The sequence below is a fragment of the Chelonia mydas genome, chromosome 18 (genome assembly GCF_015237465.2).
Source record: "Chelonia mydas isolate rCheMyd1 chromosome 18, rCheMyd1.pri.v2, whole genome shotgun sequence".
Taxonomy (NCBI): domain Eukaryota; kingdom Metazoa; phylum Chordata; order Testudines; family Cheloniidae; genus Chelonia; species Chelonia mydas.
In genome coordinates, this window is record NC_051258.2 from 12,711,444 (window position 1) to 12,732,800 (window position 21,357).

General features: G+C 44.8%; 1 protein-coding gene and 1 long non-coding RNA gene across 5 annotated transcripts in view; one reads left to right on the forward strand and one right to left on the reverse strand.

Annotated features, from left to right (window-relative positions):
* Positions 1–14,013: 14,013 nt before the first annotated feature.
* Positions 14,014–20,442, reverse strand: LOC114020523. The gene is made up of 3 exons (XR_006286414.1): positions 19,569–20,442; positions 17,332–17,417; positions 14,014–14,637 (listed from the first exon to the last, which is right to left on the reverse strand). It is a non-coding gene; the product is annotated as an uncharacterized LOC114020523 (long non-coding RNA).
* A 267-nt stretch (positions 20,443–20,709) lies between these two features.
* The window catches only part of CLSTN1 (calsyntenin 1), a 61,610-nt gene continuing 60,962 nt past the window's right edge, over positions 20,710–21,357 (forward strand). Inside the window, exon 1 of one of the 4 annotated variants that reach the window (XM_037881477.2) lies at positions 20,710–21,140. In XM_037881477.2, coding sequence (XP_037737405.1) covers positions 21,050–21,140 — 91 coding nt within the window. In that variant the 5' untranslated portion in view covers positions 20,710–21,049. The remainder of the gene's footprint in view (positions 21,141–21,357) is intronic. The other 3 variants (XM_037881475.2, XM_037881474.2, XM_037881476.2) reach the window with 3 other exon arrangements.

The window sequence follows — 21,357 nt, forward strand, 5'->3', positions numbered from 1 at the left end:
TTTTACACAGCAGCTCAATACTGGCATTTTCTCCTCTTCTTCACTGAGTAAAGGCAAACATGAAGGAGTTAAAAGACTAAAGAATATCTTAAAATGAAGCATGTCAAGAGGAGTCTCATTTTTCTGAGTTACCTCTGGTTCAGTTATACAACCTAGGTTCTGTTAAGGAGAGAATCTCACCTTGAGATCTGAAGCCTTTTTACAGAAGTTGCTTTCTTGCACTCTCCTGCCTTTTGTTGGGTGTTTCCCACTTACCACTATTGTGAGCTCTGTAGAGGCCGGGGCAGGCCTATCCTGATTTATAATCAAATATGACATGATCTTTCCCTTCTATTTCAAGTGGCTCTGAAGGCACTTTGGAGCTCTAACTTCACCTGTCCATTTTTTCAGCAGCCTCCCTGTCAATGCCTTGTCTTGAGAAGGGGCAAAACCATTATGGTTCTTTTCCCCAAGTTGGTTCCTTGTAGTATTCCATATATTGCCCTCTTTCAGGTGAACTTGGGCCAGTCACCTTCTCTCTCTGTGCCCCTGATTCCCCTCCCACCCACCATCTGCCGTGTCTGTTAAAACTGTAAGCTCTCTGGGGCAGTGACTGTCTCCTACAATGCATGTGTACAGTGTCTAGCACAACTGAGGCCTCTAGGTGCTACTGTAATACAATTAATGATCATCTTGGGGTGTATTTTAATCCTACTTTTGGGTGTCTCTCTTTTTTCTGGTCCATTGATCTGATGTAGCTTTTGCTTCTTCTCCAACCTTCAGAAAAAGGCACCTTCCTAGTGTGTGTTTAGCCCAGAGAAAAGCCTCTGAACAAAATTCTGTTTCATTTTTCTATTGGTGGTAAATTTTGGGTCAGTGTATGGAGAGCAACTGGCTGAGTCAGTGATAGAAACCTGTGTGTGTGTGTGTACGTTGGGAACAATGTTCCACTGAAAACTGTATTATCATCCCTCGAGGGTTTGCTTTTGATGAAGAAAAGGGGTTGGTATTTAACCCCCTTCTCTACTGCTGAGCAGCAGTTTGAATTAAAGAAAAAAGAGACGTGTCCTTGGTGGGGGAGACTGTCTGCCTTGGAGCTCCCCATAGGGAGGCAATCAGTCCTCACACTCAGCAAGGTGCACTGGCTGAGTCTGCAGCATTAATCAGGGTTGACTGTGCCTCTTAATCCCCCGATCCCTTCCATAAGGATGAGGGCATGAGTGCTGCATCCACATGTAATGCTCGTCCTCACTGCAAATAGGCCCAGCTCTGTGATTTGCTGCAGACAGTGATTAGTTGGCTGGGGGATCAAAACATAATTAGCAAATCTGCAATTAGAGTGAAGGCCAGGAGGGCAGTGGCTTAATGAAGGGAGGAGTCACAAATGGTGTCTGAAGGAAGAAAATACATTAAATATGGAAGGATTTAACTGCTCTCCTGTTTAATGGGATTGTAACGTACATAGCCAGGGCACTGCCAGAAAGAAGCTGGCAGCTCTGGAGTTCTTAAAGGCAAAATGATTATTATTTTATTTGTTACCATAGTGCCTAGGAGTTTTAGACATAGACTAGGATCTCATTGTGATAGATTCTGTACAAATACAGAACAAAAAGACTATCCCTACCCCTAAGTAAGATGAGGGGTAGTCTTAAAAGGGAGCTCTCACTGCTATCAAGGTAGGATGGCTTTGTGGTTAAAGCACTGGACTTTGAGTCAGGTTGCCTGCATTTGACTTCCGACTCTTTCATACTCCCTGCATGACCTTGGGCAAGTCTTTGATTCTCTCTGCACCTCAGTTTTTCCCATCTGTAAAACTGTGGTAATACTGACCCGACCTCATAGAGCTGTTGTGGGGCTTAATATATGAATGGGTTAAAAAATGCTTTCAGATCCCCTGAAGGAAGGTCCTTTATAGCTGCAAAACATTATTTTTGTCTGTGTTGAATTTAAGCAGGGCACCAAGGGAAGAGAGTTCACATTACAGAAATTATAAAAATTGTTTCTCTTGCATGGCTGGATTAAGCATGAACAGCAGAGCAAGGAATTTCACTGGTTGTATCTTAACCAGGGCAGTTCTAAAGCAATAAGAAGAGACATAGGGAGAGTAAAAACAACTAGTTTTAAACTGATTATGAGACAACTAATGATTTATATATTTAACAAACATTTGTATTGTCCTTACAATGCCAGTTGCGCAGACTGTGTGATACAGAAAATAAGAGCCAGCCTTCCCATAGATTAGAACCATCCAATGGGCCTGATCCTGCTGTCATGCACCTCAGTGGCATAGTTCATGTGGACTTCAGTAGCAGCAGGACTGGGCCCAGGTATAGTGTCTCACAGAACGTATCAACAGTTGTTTCACGATGCGAGCATGCAGTGGATGAAATGGCATGGAAGATAATGTTATTTTTTTAAACTCAGATACCACCTTTCACTCTCATGGAGCTCACAGGTGTTTACAAGCTATTGGCCAGATCTTGCAATTGGATTCACCTGGGAGGACCCAGTCAGTTGGGCTCTGTGCAGATGCAGGAATCCCCCCAGATGGATACAGTTGCAGGACTGGAGCAGACATATACACAGTCACCTCCAGCAATTACCCAGCACGCTGCACAGTGATGGGGATGGTTTGCCTAAGGAATCTGGGACAAAATGTGGAGTGCTATTTAATGTTCAACCAGAGCAGATAGGACCTTGGTTCTTATGTAGCTCTGAGCTGAGTGACCCCAGGTATTACCCTGCACAGGTCTACCTTTATCTGCTGCAGGAGGACAAAGGGCTGGTTTAAACCTGTCAGGATTCAAATCTGTGCTTTCAGTGGGTCAACCTGGAATCTGACCCTTAGGCCATCCATCACATCTGGCTGAGATGCAAACCTAACAAGCCACCTGAAAATGTATATGGTTTATGTGATTGAATTATTTTACATGCCCTTTCATTACATCAATTAAATGCACAGGACATCGGGTCAAATTAGGTTTTGATGTAACTGTTGGTCACTGGAATTATACCAGGACTGATTACATCCCTGTAACTTAAACTGCTCACGTATAGGCAGCAAAACAACTCTCCTTCCTGGACAGTCCCAATCACCCATCATAAAAAAGCCAGTGGTGAGCAAATACATGTCTAAAAACAACATCTTCAAAAGGTATGCTCTGAAGAAAACTCAGGAAGGGAGGGGAGAGAGAAATGCATTCTCTGAATCTGGGCTTCCTGACCTGATAAACCCTTTTGTCCATTGCACCATCTGTTTTTTGTGTCTTCCAGTTGCTGCAGAGGGGAATAGTTATATTTCAGTTTCCTGTAAGCAATTAGCTCTGACAGGCCCCTTGTCTTTGTCTTTCACAAACCACCTTCCATGCTGATCTTTCTTCCAGTCTCCCCCGAGAAGAAGATTGGCAGCATATGTTTCGGCAATAGGCAGGCCAGGGCCAATTCTCGGTCCTGTGATTCTGTTATACATGCTTCTTTTCTGCTTTATTAGATTGTGTCTGCTAATATTCCTCGCAGGAGTGGAAGGGAGCCAGTTTTTCCCATTTCAACTGACTTGTGGTGTAGTAGCAGTTGTCAGCTAATGTGGAAGAAGAAAATACTATCCCTTTCAGAGGTTAATGCCCAGAAGCCCTGCCTTGTTTCACAAGCTATCGTTTGAAGATTCAAATTGTGGTGGTATTGGAATAGTTACACCAAAAGTTGTGGAAAGGAGCAGCATTGAGGATAAACCAAGAGTTGAACCAACTGTGCATCTGGACCACAATAGGTGTGGAGCAACTGACACTGACACAGCTCCTTATCCTTGTGTCTACTTACATCAGCAGCAATCTGAGCTGCCTCTGCTACTGATGCTCAGGGCACCAAGTCGGTCAGGCCTCAGTGAAGGTCCCAGCTCAAATGCTGTCAGGTCCAGCTGCACATCTTTCCTGGAAAAAAAACTGGGTTTCAAAGCTGGTCTTCAGCACAGGTCTAAAGATCAAAATCCTGATCCAGATGACTGACTTAAAGTGTTGCACTTCTTCAAGAAAACATCAGAAGGTGCTGCAAAAAAACAACCACCACCCCAAAATGTGGTTCTTTAAGTCAGTGTTTCTCCACCTTTTTGATACCAGGGACCAGCTTGCTGTCAGGGAGATCTCCGAGACTCCACAGACTGGTCGTTGAGAAACACTGCTTTAAATCATCTGTTCAGGCTGCAGAATATGCACCTTCAGTTAGTTTTGGTTTCTTTCATAATTTATAAATATGAGCCCATCACACAAGCCTCTGGGAATAGTTACATGTGGAAAAAATGCATATATCAAAAACAATCTACTGCAGGCAGTGCTGCTAAACAGACTCCTTATTCTTCCCCACTGTACCATGACTTAAAAAAAAAAAAAAAAAAAAAAAAAAGTCTTCCACCAAACCTAACTCACTTTCAGGCTAATACAGGAGTGAGCGGATGAGCCTTGTACCCTTATTCCAAAGGTCAATAGTGGATTGATAGGTGCTTCTCTATCCTCTTGCAAAATATTCTTGGTTTAATATCCTTGCACATAGAGCACTGTATATTTAAAATAAAAGCAGACTGTAAACATCTCAGTGTGTTTGAAAATTAATTGCTGTCAGTTTAAGATCTGTGTGGTCATTTAACAGCAGTCTCGGGGGTCATCTAATCAGGCTGCCAGTTTAATGAAAATAATAATACTCTGAATTTCTAGAGAATCTTTCATCCTAGGATCTTAAAAGTGCTTTACAAGCATTAGTTAATGACATCTCACAATATCCCTATGGGATAGGCAAGTGGCATTATGTGGAGAGGATAAGTGAGGCATGGAGAGATGAAGTGACTTGCCCAAGGTTACAGGGTGAATCAGTGGAGGTGCCAGGAATAGAACACAGGAGCCAGGATTCCCAGTCCCCTGCTCTAATCACTAGATAACAACATTACCTTTCCTTTATGCACTTGTAGACTGTGAGGTCTGTGGGACAGAAATTATGGAATTCTAATCCCTGTTTGGGGTTCCTTGGCATTACTAGGATAGATAATTTAATATAAGCTCAGTGTCTTTTCTGTCCCTTTAGCTTAGCTAGCCATGGTTTCATAGAGTCAATTATTCAAATTAAAAAAATATTCCAGATGGGGTTTTCTGGAAAAGGCAATGCAAGCTCTTTCTTCATATTGACAGTTACCTACTTGGGTTTCATTTCTCTTCTTCCCGAGGAGACTCATGGGCACTGGAATGCAATCAGCAAAACAAGAAGTCCCCAGTAAAGGATTGGAAATGGGCCTGGTTAAAGGCTATCTGCCAGTGTAAACAGTCCTCTGTCTTTAATGGCAAAGTCTATGCCACATCCTGTAAGATGCTGTGGTCACTGGGGAGTTGGCATGACCTGCACCTTGCAGGACTGGCCTTCTACTTCCAGTACTCACAAGCATCACAGCAGGACCCAGAGGATGTCTAGCATTGCTTTTTTGTTTGTTCATTTTTTAATAATCTTGGAGTTCAGTGGGACTTCTTGTTTTAATGCAGGTTGGTGCTAACAGTACAGCAGATGTGAAGTTGCTAGGGCTTTCCCTCCTTTCTCCCTTGTTCTCTTGATTTTTATCTTCTGATGTAATTTCCTTTACCACAGATTCTCATTCCTTCTGTTCCCTCTCTCCCGTCTTTTGATTTAAAAGCCATGGGAAAATGTTGCCCTTGCTCCTCAGAGCTGTGTTGGGTTGTGGGGTGTAACTAAGCAGTGGTTTCCTGAGTCATTTTGCCTGTGCTCCTTAGTGCTGAGCTCCTTACTATTGCTCAAAAAAATCAACTTCACTTCTTACTGTTTTCCCCCTAAAAGGACCAGCATGTGCCCCTGCCAGTGTCTGCTTCTGGATGACAGAAGTTGTATCTAAGGGAGCTGGACACTTGGCATTGCCCCCATATCAGCTGGTCACCTACCCTCATGGGACCATACAACACTCCCTCGTTCATTAGTTAAACCTCAGTTTAGTACTTGATGCAGTACCAGGTTCCTATCTTGCCCTGTTTCTGCAGGGATGTGCGAAAGGGAGAAGCAATGGCCTACATCCTCTTCCAAACACACCCATGTAAAGCACCTATGATAGGTGCTAATTGCAGGTCTCTCTTCCCCATCTTGAACTATCTTTACCTTGCATAGCAGGTGAAATCTGATAGTGTCACGGTATAAGGTGGTCACATGGTTGTAGGCACATGATTAAAAAAAGATCGCTCACTTTAAGAAAGAAGAGCAGAAGGTACCTTTGAGGCACACCTTGTCTACTTCATCTGCTGAAAGAAAGCTAAATACAGTGTGACGTTCTGTTCTAGAAAGGTTCTTATACCACAGTCCTCACTGTAGTATCTGAGCACCTTCCAGCAATGCAGTAAGTGACAGGACTCGTGGAACGTAGTACTTGCTCTGTGTCCTTTTAGGACACAAAGCAAAAAAGGGAGCGAGGCTTTGTCTACACTGGCACTTTTGTTGTTAAAACTTTTGTTGCTGAGGGTGTGAAAGAACGCTCCCCTGAATGACAAGTTTTCACGATGAAAAGCGCCAGTGTGGACAGTGCTTCACCGGCAGGAGCCACACTCCTGGCAACAAAGCTACTGCCCCTCATTAGAGGTGGTTTTATTTTGTCACCGGGAGACCTCTTTCCCGGTGACAAAGAGCGGCTACACGGTGCACCTTGCAACAGCACAGCTGCAGCGGCACAGCCATGCCGTTGTAAGGTGTGCAGTGTAGACATAGCCTTACAGTGCTGCCATGAAGACTTCTGCACGTGGTGAGCTCTCAGGCCTGGGATTTAAATTGCTCCAGAGCTATTCATCAGTGTGTCTAGTTAAAATACTAACAAGCTCCAACACCTGTTCGTTTGGGGTTAATCTACCCTGGTAAACAACCCTTGTTCGTTCATAGGTACGCTCTTGCAAGGTACCGAGCATCCTCATTTCTCACTGACTGATGGGAGTTGGGAGCTCTTGATGCTTGGCAGGAGTGGGTCCTTAAATAGTTATAGCATTCCTGGTATGGCCATGTGTGGCAGAACCAGCATAGTCCCCCTCCTCTAGCCACTGATTAAAATGCCAGATGCACAGACAGAGGCTTATAATTTGGTTTCACATTAGAAGTCTTCTAGATAGACTACAAACCAATGGGAGAGAGCCACCAGCTTTTATTTTTGCTGAAGAATATTTTTGGCACTTCTCAGTTATAGCTCTAACTCAGGGCTCTGTTGATTTAGTTGATTTCATTATTTTTATTATATTAATAATAAATCATGAGCCTTCTTTATAGCTACTGAAAACAGCTTGTCTGAATAAAATGCAAGTCTTCATGGTCTACTGAAGGGGGCGGGGGGAGAGTATAATTGTGTTAATTATCAGAATACCAGACATGCAATTAATATGCCACAGGAACAAAGAGTAAATGCACTAATAGCATATAATTGGACTTAAACTACACCCTTAGTTGAAGGGAGCTCTCATGTTTAGGCTCCTTTTTGAATTAGCAGTAAAGAATAAATTAACATCCATTTTCTTCAGACTAAAAAGGAAGAACCTTGTTGCAGGGCAGGGCAATGATATGGAGAATGCCTTTACATTCCAGCATGTCTCTTGGGGAGGGAGTTCTCATGCCATGGCTCTCTTCTCCCTGCTACCGTCCCCACCCCTGCACCCATGCAGACAGACAGGCACAAAATGGAAAGCCTATAGCACATAGCTACTTTGTACCATGACACTGAAGAATAAATAAAAAGCATCAGCAGGTGGTATGATTTCAACAGTGACCCTATGCTTTGCAGCTCTCTAGCACCCTACACCGACTGATCTCCAGAACTTTATTAGCACTAATAAATTAAGCCTCACATCCTACCCATGATACAGAGAAGTACTATAATCCTAATTTTAAGAAATAAGGAAGTTGTGGCACAGAGAGAGTTTAAGGGCGCAGTCCTGCACCCATAGACCTCAGTGGGAGTAGGCCCTAAGGCCCAGATCCTGAAAAATATTATTAGGCACCTAACTCCCTTTGATTTTAATGGGAATTAGGCACCTAAATACCTTTCAAGATCTGTGTCTAACTACTTGCTTAAAGTCATAGAGGAAATCTATGGTAGAGATGGAAATAGGGCCCAAATACCCTGCCTTAATCACAAAATTATCCTTCTTCCCACTCATACAATACCACTTTGTATAGATGACTCCTATTATTTCTAAAGCATCACCCATGTGTATGTTTTTGGTTGTTTTTTTCTGCATGATCTCTGGAAAGCTCATTAGCATGCATGTAGGTTCTTTTATTGTTTTAATATGTTTTCTTTGTAATGCTTTTACTTTAAGAATAAATGTGCTTGCTTAGAAAGGGCTGGGTGGTATCTTATACCTATGGGTAATTGCACTGCTTATTGCCTCTGAGGAAGGAAGGCAAAGCAGGCCTGCTTAGGCTCTCTGCATTGTTGGAGAATTCACAATGTAGGCAGGGAACTGTGCAGCCTGGAAAAACCCTGATCAGGAGGGAGAGAGATATAGGTCTCTGCCCAAGAGAGATGATAGCTGGGGAGCTGGAAGCCTGAGAGTAGGTGAACTTGTTGGTCCATAAAGGGGGTATACATGTGCAGTTACCCTGAACTGTAACACCACCCACTAGTTGGGGTCAATCCAGGGCCCACACTTCAAAGAGCTCCCAGTGCCTTTGAATGATGGCTTCATTCTTTGACAGGAAATCTAGTTTAGTTGTCACAGTGTAACATTCTAGGTTCTATTCCTGTCTTCCCTACAGATTTTCAATGTGACCCTGGGCAAGTCACTTAACTTCTCTGTGCCCGTGTCCCCAATATGTAAAATGGCAATAATATTAATTGTCTCTCTCACTCATTTATAATGCCCCTAACAGCCATCATAGGTGCCTCTCCACTTCCGAAGGGTGTTGTGAGAAGGTTAATTCCATTAATGATTGTAAAATGCCTGGAGATTTTAGGATAAGAGGTGCTAATGAACTGTAAAATATGATTATGTTGTGGAATATTCAGTCCACTCCTTTGTAAGGAAGGGGACTTGTATTTCACCTTTGTTGTTTTCATGTTTCTGTTTGCATATTTTGGTATATGTAGGTATAACTCGGAAGAGAAATAAACAAGGGAGAAGAGGTTTGAAGGTGCTGCTAGCTTTTTGTGGAGAATGCTGGTTGTTTTTCTGTACTTTCCTTTCCCTGCCTTATTGAATCTTCCTCCTTTTCTTTTTCTGATAAGCCAGTAGTTCAATGGCTTATTGAGAATTCTCTGAACGCTCTCAGAAATGTCAGGGGAGAAGATTTTCATCTTCAGATTGCCAAGGTCTTCATTTGCATCCCCTAAATCAATCCTCAGAGATGATCAAAGAGCACACTGGAAAGTTTCAAACGGATGTGGGGGTGGGGGAACAATCCTTTTATTCCCTCCCCCAACACGTACAATCAACATCCAAGACTAAAAAAGAGTCTGTAAAAATGATCATCCAAAGGATCGGAAGACATTTTAATTTTCACAGGTTTCAAAGTAACAGCCGTGTTAGTCTGTATTCGCAAAAAGAAAAGGAGTACTTGTGGCACCATAGAGACTAACCAATTTATTTGAGTATAAGCTTTCGTGAGCTACAGCTCACTTCATCGGATGCATAAAGTGGAAAATACAATGAGGATGTTTTTATACACACAGACCATGAAAAAACACATCTGTGTGTATAAAAACATCCTCATTGTATTTTCCACTTTATGCATCCGATGAAGTGAGCTGTAGCTCACAAAAGCTTATGCTCAAATAAATTTGTTAGTCTCTAAGGTGCCACAAGTACTCCTTTAATTTTCACAGCATCTTTTTCTTCACACAGTGCTGGAACAATGTGAATCATGGAAGGCAGGGAGGAAGACCTGGTAAGTCATCTAGTCCATTTTCCACTTCAGCCAATGCAGGGCTGCTCTCTTCAATATAGTTTCTAGTGCTTTGTTGTTGGGTCTTGTTTTAAATGTCCCAAGAGATGGAGCTTCCACCATTCCTTTGGGAGACTGCTACAGTTTTACAGATCTCATTATCTGGAAATGATTCCTGTTATTCACCCCAATTTTTGTTTTCTTAATTTCATCCCAGTTTATTCTGCTCCTATTCTCATCCCCACCCACCATGGTGAAGTGTTGTCAGTCCCATTAAATACTGGAAGCCAATTTTAAATAACATAATATCCTGGAGCATCTCCTACAGATTTATCCAGTGAAAAAAGAGAATAATGATGAGATGGGAGTGGGCCAGCTCTTGAGAAGCAGCACAACAGACTGCAACTCCCACAACCCTCCAGCTGTTTGCTACGTTATGCAGCCATTTATGAGACATGGACTGTGTTAACTTCCCAACAGACTCCCTCCGTGCTAGGACTCCTCCTTTCAGATGTGGCCTCAGGAGGAGATGTGGGCAAGTGAGTTTCTGGTAGTATGATTCCAATGGAATCTCACTGTCTGAGAGCCAGAGGGGATGGAGCCTGGAGTTTCTGGGGAGGCAGATGACCTCCACATGGTTAGTTTTGTGCATCATCAAATCCTCCAAGATTCACCTGGATTTCATGGGGTATCTATGGGGTTTGAGCACCAAACCCTTTCTTCTACCACATGCTCTCAAATCCCCTGCCCATGATGAAGAATTCAAAGGAAACTCAATGAAGGAAGTTTCCTCTCTTATTCCCTTCTCTGCGTTTTTCTGCCAGAGGGATTAGGCTGTCACTAATTTACCATTGACAGCATAAACTTTACCCAGGGCCAGATTTAAACAATATGGAACTGTTAGAATTCAGATCAGAGCCTCACCTTCCCGCATTAGGGTTCCTATCGGTAGGGGTCCCCGCCCTAGGGCGAGGGCTCCTATGGGTAGTGGACTTAGGACTAAGGTTAGGGTTCCTATGGGTAGGGGTTCTCACCCTAGAGTTAGCGTTTCTATGGTAGAGGACTTGTGGCTAGGGTTAGGGTTTCTGTGGGTAGGGGTCCCTGCCCTAGGGTTAGGGTTTCTATGGGTAGGGATCCCTGCGCTAGGGTTAGGGTTCCAATGGGTAGGGATCCCCACCCTAGGGTTAGGGTTCCTCTGGATAGCTGTGATGGAGCGTGCATACCCCACACTAGACAAGAAAGGATTAACCCCACACTATGGGTGGTGGAAGTCCTGTCCCTCAGACCGTGCTGGGCATGCTCCAACTGCTGCCTTAGTATAAAAGGGAGCAGCCCAGCTCATTCTGTTGAGGGAGGGAGGACACTTGGTGGAGGTGCCAGGCCAAGAACAACTTCAGTCAGTACCTGACTGCAGGAGCCAGCGATCCCGAGGACCAGACCGGAGACTTGTTGCCTACGAGCGGCCAACTGGAGTTGGAATACCGGGGAGCTACCCGCACTGAGGACCTCGGAGATCCCGGCGGAGTATGGACCCTGGCTTCAGGAAACACGGTAGGAAGTGGCCCAGGAAGGTGATGTGACTGGTATCTTCCACCCGAGGAAGGTCAGTGTGTTGTGATAGGATCCCTGTTGACTGGGTAGTGACCACACTTGCCACTGACAGGGCCTTGGGCTGGGATGCAATGGAGCAGAGAGGGCTTGGGTCCCCCTACCCTGGCCGTCATCCCCTGGGTGGCAACCCAACTCCAGCCATTAGGCCCTGTAGCCTTGATCCTGAGGGCAGTCATATTGACTCTGGCCGTACTGCCTTGCGTCCAAGGACAGTCTGGTAGACTGTAACCGCAGTGCCCCCTCACCCACAACCCACCCCAATAGGGAAAGGGGTGTGTGCATACACCAGGACAATAGGTAACTTGGGGGTGCAGTTAGGTTTTTTATGGGTAGGGATCCCTGCCCTAGGGTTGGGGTTCTTGTGGATAGGGGATTTGGAGCTAGAGTTAGGGGACTGGTGGGTAGGGTTAGTGGTACTATGGGTAGAGGACTTGGGGCTCAAGTTAGGATTCCTATGTGTAGGGGACGTGGGGCAAGGGTTAGGGTTCCTGTGGGTAGGGGACTTGGGGCTGGGGTTAGGGTTATTATGGGTTGGGGTCCCCACCCTCAGGTTAGGGTTCCTTTGATTAGGGGACTTGGAGCGATGGCTAGGGTTCCTCCGGGTAGGAGACTTGTTGCTAGGGTTAGGGTTCCAAAAGATAGGGGTCCCCACCCTAGAGTTAGGGGTCCTATGGGTAGGGGAGTTGGGGCTAGGGTTAGGATTGCTATAGGTAGGGTCCCCACCCTAGGGTTAGGGTTCCTATGGGTAGGGGACTGGGGCTAGGATCAGGGTTCCTATTAGTACGAGACTTGGGGGTAGGGTTAGGTTTCCTATGTGTAGGGGTCTCTGCCATAGGGTTAGGGTTCCTATGCATAGGGTGCTTGGGGCTAGGCTTAGGGTTCCTATGGGTAAGGTTCCCCGCCCTAGGTTAGGATTCCTATTAGAAGAGGACTTGGGGATAGGGTTAGGATTCCTATTAGCAGAGGACTTGGGGATAGGGTTAGGGTTGCCATGGGTAGGTCTCTGTGCCATAGGCGCTGACCCCATGGGTTCTCCAGAGTTCCAGCACACATCGAAAAAAACAGGGGGTGCTCAGCACCAAAAAGCCACCAGTAGGTGAGAGGAGTCGCGCCCAGTGAATCCGGAAGGCACCCATCTGCAAAAACAAAAGTCAGCCCCTGTGCCCCTGGTCCCTTTTTCTATAAGGGCCTCAGCGTAACCCCTGTAACTGAACACCACTTTGTTCTCTGCGCATCTTCAAAGCTGGTTCTGGATCTGAGCTTTGTGGATCAGGCTCATCCCTATTATAGACTGAGTTTGCTGGTCAAGAACCCCACCTCTCCAGGTATGATACACACCTCTCCTTGAAGTAAGAAGCAGTGCAGGGCATTCATTTTTACCCATAGTCTTAGCTCTTCATTTCTGGCTGCTCAGCTCCATTCTGACAAGTGCAAGAAATATGTGTGCTCCTAGATCCTTGTAAACCGAGCATTAGTCATGCTGTGTGTTTCAAGGACACCAGTCCACTAGTTTGTCAGCTTTAACAGAAAATGTGTTCTGCCAAGAGGCCTTTGTCCCAGTTTTATCGGTTACTAGTAAAAACAAAATTGCATATTTATGGCGATGAAGAGGCAGGCCAAGGTGTAGGAGGAAGACCAGTGGGAAAGATTAAGAAGCCTACGTTAGTTCTGTACGGGGTTCCTATGAAAATAATAGCATCTTGCATTTTTATAGAGAGGAGAGGGATCTCTTGCTCCACCAATGAAAGTCATAAAGCACAGCAGCTGTTTAACAGCAAACAGCACTACCCAAGTGTAGGACAGGAACCACTTTCCATTTCACGCTGAAATTGCAGGGTGAATTTAGGTTGGTAGAATGCAAGGCTTTTGGTTAGGACTCCGTCTTTAACAATCTTAGGAAAGTGCCCAGGGATCTTTAATGATTATGAGGGATTAGGACCTTATTTTTATGTCTCATACAGAACTGGCATTTCCAACACCACAACACTCTCTGTCAACGTGCTGGGCTGTAGGGGCCCCAGTACAGCAAAACACTTAAAAACGTTCTTAACTTTATACTTAAATTTCATTGACTTTACTGACTCAGGGCCTTAGTCAGCACTGACTGTTATGGAGGAATTTTAGTTACTGAGATACTGGCAGCACCTACCTGTTCCTTGGAAATCTCTCAGCTCCATGCTGACCCAGCCCAACCTAGGCTAATTAACGAGAGCTGGTCTACACTACGCGGGGGGATCAATCTAAGTTCCGCAACTTCAGCTACATGAATAATATTTGAATATTTGTAGCTCATGAAAGCTTATGCTCAAATAAATTGGTTAGTCTCTAAGGTGCCACAAGTACTCCTTTTCTTTTTGCGAATACAGACTAACACGGCTGTTACTCTGAAACAGTTTGTATGGTAACTTTAAACTTATCTGTATGTGTATATCTATCTATCTTACTATATGTTCCATTCTATGCATCCGATGAAGTGGGCTGTGGCCCACGAAAGCTTATGCTCTAATAAATTTGTTAGTCTCTAAGGTGCCACAAGTACTCCTGTTCTTTTTGCGGATACAGACTAACACGGCTGCTACTCTAAAACTTATCTATACTAGGCATGATAAATCGACCCCTGCTAAATCGATCACTGCCTGTCAATCGAGCCGGTAGTGTAGACAAGCCCTGAGATCTGGTAGTGCCATAGCACAAAGTGACATAATTGCAGATTAATTCTTTTTTTTTTTTTTAATTAAGGTAATTTGGGAAAGCATCTATCTCTACATAAAGCGGCCCTGAAATATTCTCTCCGCAGTGTCTCGCCTTCATAGGTTTTGGAGGATCAGAACTATTTAGATAAGCGCTGCAATATTTTTCCTTTCCTGTTTATGAGATGACACTCAAGTTGGAAAAGTGATGTTAGGAGCACATGTTTTAGTAGAACTCAAGTTAAATAATTTACCATCAATTTAATACCAATTACCACTTACCATTTACCATCAATTAATTACCAATAATTTACCAATTTAGCAGATCTGTACCTTATCACACATGCATCAGCGGCTGTCTTTTAATAGCCCTGCAAACGTTTCCTTGTGTGTGCGTGGTCCTTAATTATGCATTGAGTCAATAAGATTACTCCTGTGAGTAAGGATTTGTTCGGTTGGGCTCCTACTTACCAAAAGAAAAATATACATTATAACACACTCTCAGCTGGTGAAACATTGATAGAATGTCAGGATTCAGCTATACACTGCAACAGCTGGGCTAGAGGCTTCTATTGATATGATGTGCTATCTAGCATATATTGGTGTTGCACATCCTAGCAAGTCCCCCTTCCTAGCCCAGTTGGACTGCTACAAGGGGAATCCAAGCCTGTGTTGCTCTGTGTCCCTGAGGTGTTTCAAGCTGTTGGGGCCTGACTGGAATCCAGCCATGGCCCCAATCTCTGAGTCCCTAGGCATACTCTCTCAGCTCAGACCTTCTATCTAGCACCCCACTCTGAGTGTTGTAACCCACTGTCCAGCTGTCTAGCCCCTCTGCATGCAGCACTGAGCCTTCAGCTCCCTTGTACTTAAGCATACCCTTCTCGCAGAACCCACCCAAAAGGTGTGAAGCTTCTGGTTTACAAATTCTCTCTTTCAGGGCCAATGTGGTAGCTGTGAGCGCTTAAACGCTAAGGGCAAATCTACACTATAAAACTAAATCGACCTAAGTTACGTTGACTTACAGTCACTGGAGTAATTAAATTGCTTTTCCATATCTACACTAAGCTCCTTGTGTTGTTGGTGCGTGTCCTCACTAGGAGTGCTTGCACCGATTCAATTGTCAATGTTGGGAATTGTGGGATGGCTTCTGAAAGGCAGTAGCAGTCAATGTAAGCAATGCAGTGTCTACACTGACACTGTGTCAACCTAACTACATCAACCTAAACGCTACGCCTCTCACAGAGGTGGAGTTATTAAGTAGTTGTAGGGGGTAAGTTACATCAGCGGGAGTGACATTTTCGTGTAGACGTTTGCAGTGTAGTGTAGTGCATTTTCATGTAGACAATGTAAGCTGCCTTATGTCGACCTAGGGTGACCAGACAGGAAGTGTGAAAAATTGGGATGGGGGCGGGGGGTAATAGGAGCCTATATAAGACACAGCTCCAAATATCAGGACTGTCCCTATAAAATTGGGACATCTGGTCACCCTATGTCGACCTAACCTTGCAGTGTAGACCAAGCCATACTGGTAGACAGGCTTAGCACTGATTCTAGCACAGCTGTTCTTTACTTTAATAAAACACATAGAATATCCTAAACGCAATGTCCCTCGGTAGCTCACCTTTCCCTTGGGAGCTCATCTGTGTTCCATCAGTCAGGCAGGGTTCTCTGCCCCCTTGCCTATCCTTTCCCCGCTGCAGCCTCCCTCATCTTAATCTGGTATAAAATGGCTCCCTCCCCCATGTCCCCTCTGTGTGTCCCTTTCTAATTTCCTGCTGGGGAGCGGGGGTGACCTGCTGCTTTTGTTCTGCTTTTTGGTAACTTTCGATGGCTCCCAAGGGTCCACCCCCCCCCCCCCCCTTCAGACAAGAGGAGGAAGTGTCTTACCCCAGCTAGAGCAAATCCATTGTCCAAAGGTATTTTACTTTGAATAGGCTATTGTCTGCTTTGTCACCCACCATTGTCTCTGGCCTGGCAAAAATGTGAAACAACTCTGCTAACTCACAGTGGTTCCACAAACATATAGGCTTTCCAAGACATGGTAATGTCATGATACAATTTCATAACCTCATCCATAACTAAGAATTGATACAGACAGAACTTCCAAATCGTCACAGTTGAGCAGATTGTTAAATCAAGACATTTTTATGGGAAGCTTGAATAAGAAATGCAGACTGACTTTCTAGCTGCTGATAAAGCAAGTGGTCTGGGTCATCGTCCAGCCCCCAAAATAAGTAGCTGTGAGGTAAACTGGTCACTTTGCCAAGGGATGGTTACACAGCAAAGTTAGAAGCAGCGCTGCACAACTGGCAAACAGGGAGCATAACACTGAGTGTCTTCCCTCAGGGTATTATCCTGTAGGTTCCTGCTCTTTTCAGAACATGGTGGTTCTAGCAAAGGTGTTGTAATGTGTGGGTAGAATGAACGGGGGTTTGCTCTTCTGGATGTAAATTAATTTTATGGGACTACTTTGGTTTGCTTTCTGATTTTCAAACTCTTGGTTTTTTCAATCTTTCTATGTGCTGGTGAGCAACATGTCCGATTCGGGTTGCCCTGATGCTCTGGGTCCATCTCTGGTTGATGTAGTCACACCAGCCGTATTTGATTGCCAAGTCAGACATTGGTATCTATGCTGCTGCTTACACCTAAAATAAAATAATAAAAATCCACCCTCTTGCTCTCCACCAAGGAAGTAATAACATCATAAATGTGTTTATACAAGCTGTCCAAACCCTACTATTTTGTTATGAACTAACAAAATTCTATTGTCAGGTAATGATAGACTTGGCACATCTTGGAGATCGTATTAAGCTCTAGTAAAACTCTTTGAACAATGCACAATATGGCATTTCTCCAGCTGCCGAATAGCACCTTGGAAATTCAAAGAGCAATGTGAGTAGTGGAAGCTGTTCCCTCAGGATGGAGCCTCACAGAAAAAGATCCCTGAAGGGTTTCATTTTTTTTTTTTGAGCATCAGTTTGAAGAGGAAATGATGCATCTGTAAGGAACTGTGTAAAGAAAGTGGGCCTATCCCGACCTGCCCTGGGGCTGAGCCCAAGAGATGCTCAACACCCACAACTCCTATGGGAAGTTGTGGATGCTCAGCACCTCCCTGGATCAGGCCCCAGGGCTTGGGAAAATAAATTAGTTTACTTACATTTTTGTAGACCGTCTATAATCCTTTCTGTCATCTTCTAATGGGACAGTCTGTTTTATTAATAATACAGTGCATATCCATAGCACCTTAAATGTGAGAATCACACATTACTTTACAAACACAAGTTTCAAATTACCCCTACAAGGAAGTATTATTATTACCATTTTATAGATTGGTCAGCTGAGCCACAGAAAGATTAAGTAACTTGCTTTAAAAAAATCATTGGCACTGCTAGGAATAGCACTCAAGAATTCTGTCTCAGAGCGTCCTGCTCCAAGCCTTAGACTCCCCAAGCTCCTTTTAATGATGTGGGACATTCAGTTGTTTCTTTCACTACTTTTCTCTGATGTTCAGTGGGATACATGCTCACAAGATATTGGCTCCATGTTGAGGAAGCAGTCATATTTCAACAACATAGAATATATAGCTGCCAAACTAAAATAAGCATCCTGGAGGTGGGATGAATAATGTAGGGGACTGGTAAAGCATGAAAATCTTCACCTGCAGGATCCAGTTTAAATCCAGCCCAGGATGCTAGGGAGTGAAAGTTGCCTCTGATGGCTCTTTGGTGGCCTTTGTCCAATTCCCAGTGGTGAAGTGTCCATAAGAGTAAGACAAAACAGCACAATAATTGTTACTAGTTGTCTTTTAGTAGAGTAGACCAAGGACTGACTGGTGTGGTGAATAAATTATTCACTCTGCTCTGGAAGGCTGGATGTCCCCTACATCTGGAGTTTGCTTTGCTGGTATATTGGTGGGGCAATGTGGCAGGAGCTGTTACTGGGACTGCCTGTTCTATAAATAAACAGAGCTGTCTGTCATGCCAGCACTAAAGGCACATGATGCGTTTAAATATATAAAAAAAGATGGAAATAAAAACCATATCAGGGATGTCAAAACAGTCTGTTTTATTTTACTGTGGGCGTGAAATGGCTAATAGGTGCAAAACAGTCATCTCTGTAATGATAAAATCAGTCTGTCTCACTTTGGCTTTTATGAAGCTCTATACATCTGGGAAGGTAGATTTTCCTCTTTTGAAATTGGCTCTCTGATTGAATTTTTTGATCAAAGAGCAATAATAACAAAGGAACCTGAGACCATCATCCTTCTGCTGCTGAACAGATTCTGTGCAACTGAATTATTCACATGCAGGCTTCTTCCACATGAGGCACCTGCACGTTTTCCCAGATAGAACTAATAATGCTGTGTCTTAATAAAAAAGAATCAATGTACATAAAAATGCATCTCACTAATCTCAATGTCTGCATGCTTCTTAGGTACTTGAAATATAGTTTAGCTACTCTATGCAGAAACGTTTATACTACTCAATTATGAGAAAGGCATTTTGTGCCTCAGTTTCTCCATCTGTAAAATGGGGCTAATATTCTTAAAAGGACACCAACTCAAAAATCATCTATAGACCTGATCCTATAAAGACTTATGCATGTACTTAAAGTTAAGCATATAGATAAGTCTTTGCAGCATTGTGGCCTTAGATTACTTTAAAAAACAAACCAACCCTCGCCATATTTTTCTCTATTTTTTTCACATTGTGCATTTGACAGTACTTTATGCAGGTCTCTTTTACCATTTCCCTGGTAAGCTACCAGCCTACAATATGATATTTGTGGGCAGACCTCTACGCCTATCATTGAAGAATCAGGCTCTAAGGGCTTGATCCTACTCCCCTATAGCAGGATCAGGGCCTTGAATCAATTCCAGCCTTGCTGGAAATATCTTTGCAAATATTAACACAGGAGCAGGCCAATCCCTTATAAAAATGTAAAGGAATGTTTAGAAAGTCAGGATATACTATTTAAAAGCTGCTGTATCAGGAACTGGAATTTTTAAAAAGTAATTTTTAAAAGAATGACTTGATAGTGGCCCACTATTGAGTCATGAAGGTTTAATTATTTAATGTTTGTAAAGTAACTCCAGATCCTCATGTGGAAGGAGTTATACAAGAGCAAAATATTATTTTTGTATTAGCAAGATACAGAGCAATCTTGTAACACAGTTAATTTCAATGGCAGGAATGCAAACAATTATTCTTTGGAGAAAATCAGGAAAAATTAACAACACAACAATGGAAATAGAGTACACAATAATAGAAGGAAGACAACAATCCTACATACTTTGGAGAGAAATCTAGGCTCCTAAAAATAATTGTTGCATTAGGCCAATTATACTGCAAACTGTTCCTTATGTAAATCCTACAATCTTTCATCAGTTCTTACCTAGGAAAAATGTCCTTGATTTCAGCTGGGCTTTTGGCTGAGTAAAGACTGAAGGATTTGGTTTCTGGATAGATTTCATTGCATTGCAGTTTGTGAATTTTAATACTGTACAATACAAAAAGGAGAAAGCATTGCTAGTGATACAGCATTTTACGTTCCCACCATCCACCCACTCCATGTGCACACATTAAATAAGTAACAGGGCGCCACCGTTTTAACTCCTCCGCCTCTGCCTCATCCAGTGGAAAACCACGCGAGTTTGCAGTGGAATATGAAGTTTAATGCGACACAAAAGGAACTGAGCATCTGTACCTTCCCTCCCTGCATCCAAGGGAGTCTGCATTGCAGTGTAAAGCAAACTGAATAACGCATCTGCATTTAGCTCTGCCTTCCACTCCAGCCAACACAGACCACGGTAGTATGCATTGCAATGTTATTTATTTTTATCCTGGTAGCGCCCACGATGTGGTGCTTAACACAGTGCACGATTGACTGAGCAGCAGCATCTGCATTCTGCCCCCTTTTCAATACAAGCGATGAGAGCTTGCAATGCAATACAAAATGGATGGTGCGTCAGCATCTACATACCTCCCGCCTGCGCTCCTACCTCTACAGAGCAAATCATGAGAGATGGCATTGCAATGTGTGATGTTTAATACAATGCAAACGGGCAGGCCCGTGAGCACCCGCATCCTCCCCCGCCAGTGCAAAAAGAATGGAGCCATCCCCACGCTGGAGGAGGAAGCCCTGGGCTCTGCAGAGGGAGAGCAGGGGCACAACCAGCCCTGGCTGTGACAGGAGTCCAGAGGAGAGGGCGGGGTAGTTTTGGTTTCTTCCAGGTAGAGGGTGAAAACAACCTTCTCCCCACAGAGATGAGATGGTTTTTTCCCCCATCTGTCTACCGCCCCACATGGTACTTTCCTTCCCTCAACCCCCGCCCCCCAACATTTCCCGCAGAAATGTTATCCACCCCCATGAGGTGGTCTCTCCCCTCCATGAACACCCCCCCCCCCGCAACAGGTTTGATTTCTCTCCTCCCTCTAATCCACCCCAAGAAATAAGGTGTGTCCCCCCCCATAAATGGTTCTACCCTCTTGCCCCAGGTGAGTTCTCTCGTTTTGCACCCCTCTCCCCCTGCGAAGATTAAGTGGTTTGTTCCCCTCCTCCATAGGAATGAGGTGGTTTCTTCCATCCCCTATACGCCATCCCTCTCCCCCTCTCTGAGTTGGTTTCTCCCCGGCTCCCCCTCCCCCGCCTGGTAACCGCTGCGGGAGAGAATGAGCCTAAGCATCAGCCGCCGCCATCTTGATCTTAGCGGCTGCTGGCGGAGCGCTGGGCTCTGAGGAAGGGAGCGGAGCTTCCTCAGCGCCCCAGACCCTCCGCCGCGCGGCGCGGGACGCAGCCGGGCCCGCTGGGGGCGCCCCCTCCCCTGTCTCTTAGGGGTCAGTCCCCCCCCCCCCTGAGCGGGGAGAGAGCGAGCGATGCTGCGCCCCGGGATGCTCTGCCCCCTCCTGACGCCCGCCTGGCTGCTCACCGCTGGGCTGCTCTGCGCTGGGGTCTGGGCTACTAGAGGTGAGTGAGCCCCGGTGGGGGGGTGAACCCGCCGCACTGAACCCTCCCTGGGAGACTGCGTGTGAGGGGGCGCCTCTAACACCTGCCCCGTGACACCCCGCCCGTCCTCTGCGGCGCTTGAGCCCCCCCCCCCCAATTCCCCGTGACACCCCGCCCGTCCTCTGCGGGGCTTGAGCCCCCCCCCAATTCCCCGTGACACCCCGCCCGTCCTCTGCGG